The 2,766-nt window shown below is 60.2% G+C and overlaps 1 protein-coding gene across 1 annotated transcript; it reads left to right on the forward strand.

The window, feature by feature from the left end:
• Positions 1–735: 735 nt before the first annotated feature.
• LOC124659075 (papilin-like) lies at positions 736–2,185 on the forward strand. Its single transcript, XM_047197027.1, has one exon. It carries the CDS (start codon positions 855–857, stop codon positions 2,022–2,024), a length of 1,170 nt encoding a protein of 389 aa, XP_047052983.1. The 5' UTR covers positions 736–854; the 3' UTR covers positions 2,025–2,185.
• The last annotated feature ends 581 nt before the right edge of the window (positions 2,186–2,766 follow it).

The raw sequence follows: 2,766 nt of genomic DNA on the forward strand, positions 1-2,766 counted from the left end.
ACGCACTTCTAAATTGCTTAATAATCTAATAGAAGAGTCCAAAAAAGAAATGATTATGGATCTGAGAATAATTTAGAAATGGGACATAAGTAGGATCCTTTGCATCCTACCCTAAATAAACTCCGGCGAGCATGCACCCACACCGTAGTACATGAACTATTCCGAAGGCTGCCGTGATCTGCAGGCTTGGTTGCAGCCAAGTGTAACTGCGCGTCTGCGGCGCACGTTAAGTGATACACGGACACATCGCCTTAACATACACGCACGGATCGTTCGCACTGTACACAACGGTGGCCTGGTGACGACTTAATTTTCAGCCGCACCACGTACGTGACTGTCTGCCTCCACCGGCCCGCCGGGTTGTTTCACTGCTCCGGTGGCCGGTGCAGCAGCAGCACAGCAGCTCAGTCACGCACGGACATGATCAGGGCAGCAGTTATTTAACTGCCGAGACATGGTGGTAACTAGATCGCGCGGCGAGTAATTAAAAGGCCATGGCGAGGAGAGGACGGTGGTGGCCGGAGCCGAGAGAGACGGTTGCGCGTCACCAGACAAAGATTGCAGAGCGCATATGCAACCCTGCGGTTTCACGGCACGCGAGGCTACGCGACGTGGAAATCAGTGACCCACTTTTGTGATGATGTGATTGATAAATACCGCGTCAAGTCGCTTCCTCCGCCTCTCTTTCTCTTTCCCTTCCCACACCCATTCCCATTCCGGTTCCACCCTCTGCTACTGCTGCCCATGTCAATGGTGTCCTGCAGCTAACAAACTCCTATCCGCTTCGAGCTGCTTGTCCAAGCCTCCCACTTCAGCCTGTGCCGTGCTTTCTCGTTGAGCTGCATTGCTTGGCGATGGACGTCCTCGTCCTCGAGCCTGCGTCTCCCCCGCCCGAGTCCGGCCGGTCCTCGCCGTCCCCGACCGCGTCCCCGGAGTTCGAGTTCTGGATGGTCGGCAAGAACCCGGGCTCCTTCCCCTCCCCCGCCCTGCTCACCGCCGACGAGCTCTTCTCCGGCGGCATTGTGCTCCCGCTCCACACATTTCAGGCCCCTTGCCCCAACACCGACGAAGAAGCTGATGAAGACGCCGAGGACGAGGGCGAGGAAGGCGCCGACGACGTCAAGGACAAGGAGCCCTGTGAGGGTGAAGGCGAGTTCCCCGCGCAGCCGCTTGCGGAGTCGTGCAGCGTCGCGCCGCCGGACCTCCCCACGGTGACCTTCAAGTGGAAGGACATCTTCAAGGCGACCGGCGAGTCCAAGGACCGCGGCGGCAAGAAGAACGAGCGGCGCGTGAGCAGCGTCAGCGGCAGCTCCGAGCTCATCAACATCAACATCTGGCCCTTCTCCAGGAGCCGCTCCGCCGGCCACTCTGGCTCCAACACCGGCGCCGGCGCCATCAGCAAGGCTAAGGCTAGCAATCCCAGCGCCAGCAACACAACTTGTGCCGTTGCGGCTACTGCTAGCGCACCGGCGTCGTCCGCAGCGCCGGCCGGGCGGAAGGTGAGCAGCGCGCCCTGCTCCCGGAGCAACTCCCGCGGCGAGACCTCCGGGCCGGCCGCGCCGACCGTCGCCATCGCGGTGGCAGCCGAGAAGGCCGCCGCGCAGGCGGCGGGGGCAGTGCCGGCCACCTCCATGCTGCGGAGGTGGGTTCCCGGCGGCCAGGGCAGAGCAGGGCCCACCGCCAACGGCATCCGCCTGGGCCGTGCAAGCCCCGTCTGGCAGCTCAGGCGCAACAAGCTCCAGCAAGCCGCTGCCGCCGCCGAGCAGAAGAGGGACAGCACTGCCACCGACAAGAGCAACAAAGCCGTCCCAGACGTCGACGTCGTCATCACCACAAGCCAAGCGGACGCCGGCGAAGATGCCGAAACGGCCGCGTCGTCTGCGGCGGCGGAGAGCGTGAGCGCAGCGACGACGGCCCCGTGCCGGAACAACGCCGCCTGCTCGGACGCCGGCGGCGAGGAGTGCATCCCGCCGCACGGGCTGTTCGGCCTCCGCCGCACCTTCTTCTCCAAGAAGGTGTACTGATCCGACCAGCCATCATTCACCATGCCATGTTCAATGTACATAGGATTGGAGCTGCTACAATAGGCTCATCAGTTCCACGATCTTCCCTTCCGCTTGGGTTCAAGTTGAATCCTCTTCCCAAGTAGCTTAAGCTTGTAATCTTACTACCGTCTCTTGTACTGCTGTGTTACTACTACCACTAGGTGATTAAGGCAATAGCTCGGCTCAAGCCCAAGTCCAATCATGGTGATTAAAACGGTGACACGCCGCATCATAACTACTACAGTATGTTGTGTATCATGGCATCGACGTCGCGTGTAACAAAAACTTTGGATCGAGCCATGGTTACCTAGCTTGCAGTTGCAGGGTGAAACATTAGTTAATGGTGGTTGGTTGCCTTCTCCATCCCATCCCGTCCGACTCCGAGTGGGTGAGGAGTGATGGGCGGAGGATGATTTGGGGGCAAAAGGCTGGAAAAGTCAGTGCGAGCGGGGGCAGCCACCGGTGCCCGGTGGGCGGCGGTGGCCTCTGCAGAGATTGTCGCGTCGTCCATGCACGCACCGGCACCGGCACCGGCTGGATCGATCCGGTGGATGGGCAACTCGCTGCGCTGCTCCGATATGGCGGCCACACGCTACGGAACAAGGCATATGCCGTTGGTTTCCTCTGCACATGCGCTTGCTAAATCTGTTGGGATCTTGCGGTAGATGCACTGATAATGCATGCAGGCCTGTATTATCCATCCATGCCGATACAGCTCCAC

Source organism: Lolium rigidum, chromosome 6 (assembly GCF_022539505.1).
Source record: "Lolium rigidum isolate FL_2022 chromosome 6, APGP_CSIRO_Lrig_0.1, whole genome shotgun sequence".
NCBI lineage: Eukaryota > Viridiplantae > Streptophyta > Magnoliopsida > Poales > Poaceae > Lolium > Lolium rigidum.

Excerpts from the sequence above, each read along its gene's own strand:
- LOC124659075 (XM_047197027.1), top strand. The coding sequence starts at position 855 with ATGGACGTCCTCGTCCTCGAGCCTGCGTCTCCCCCGCCCGAGTCCGGC.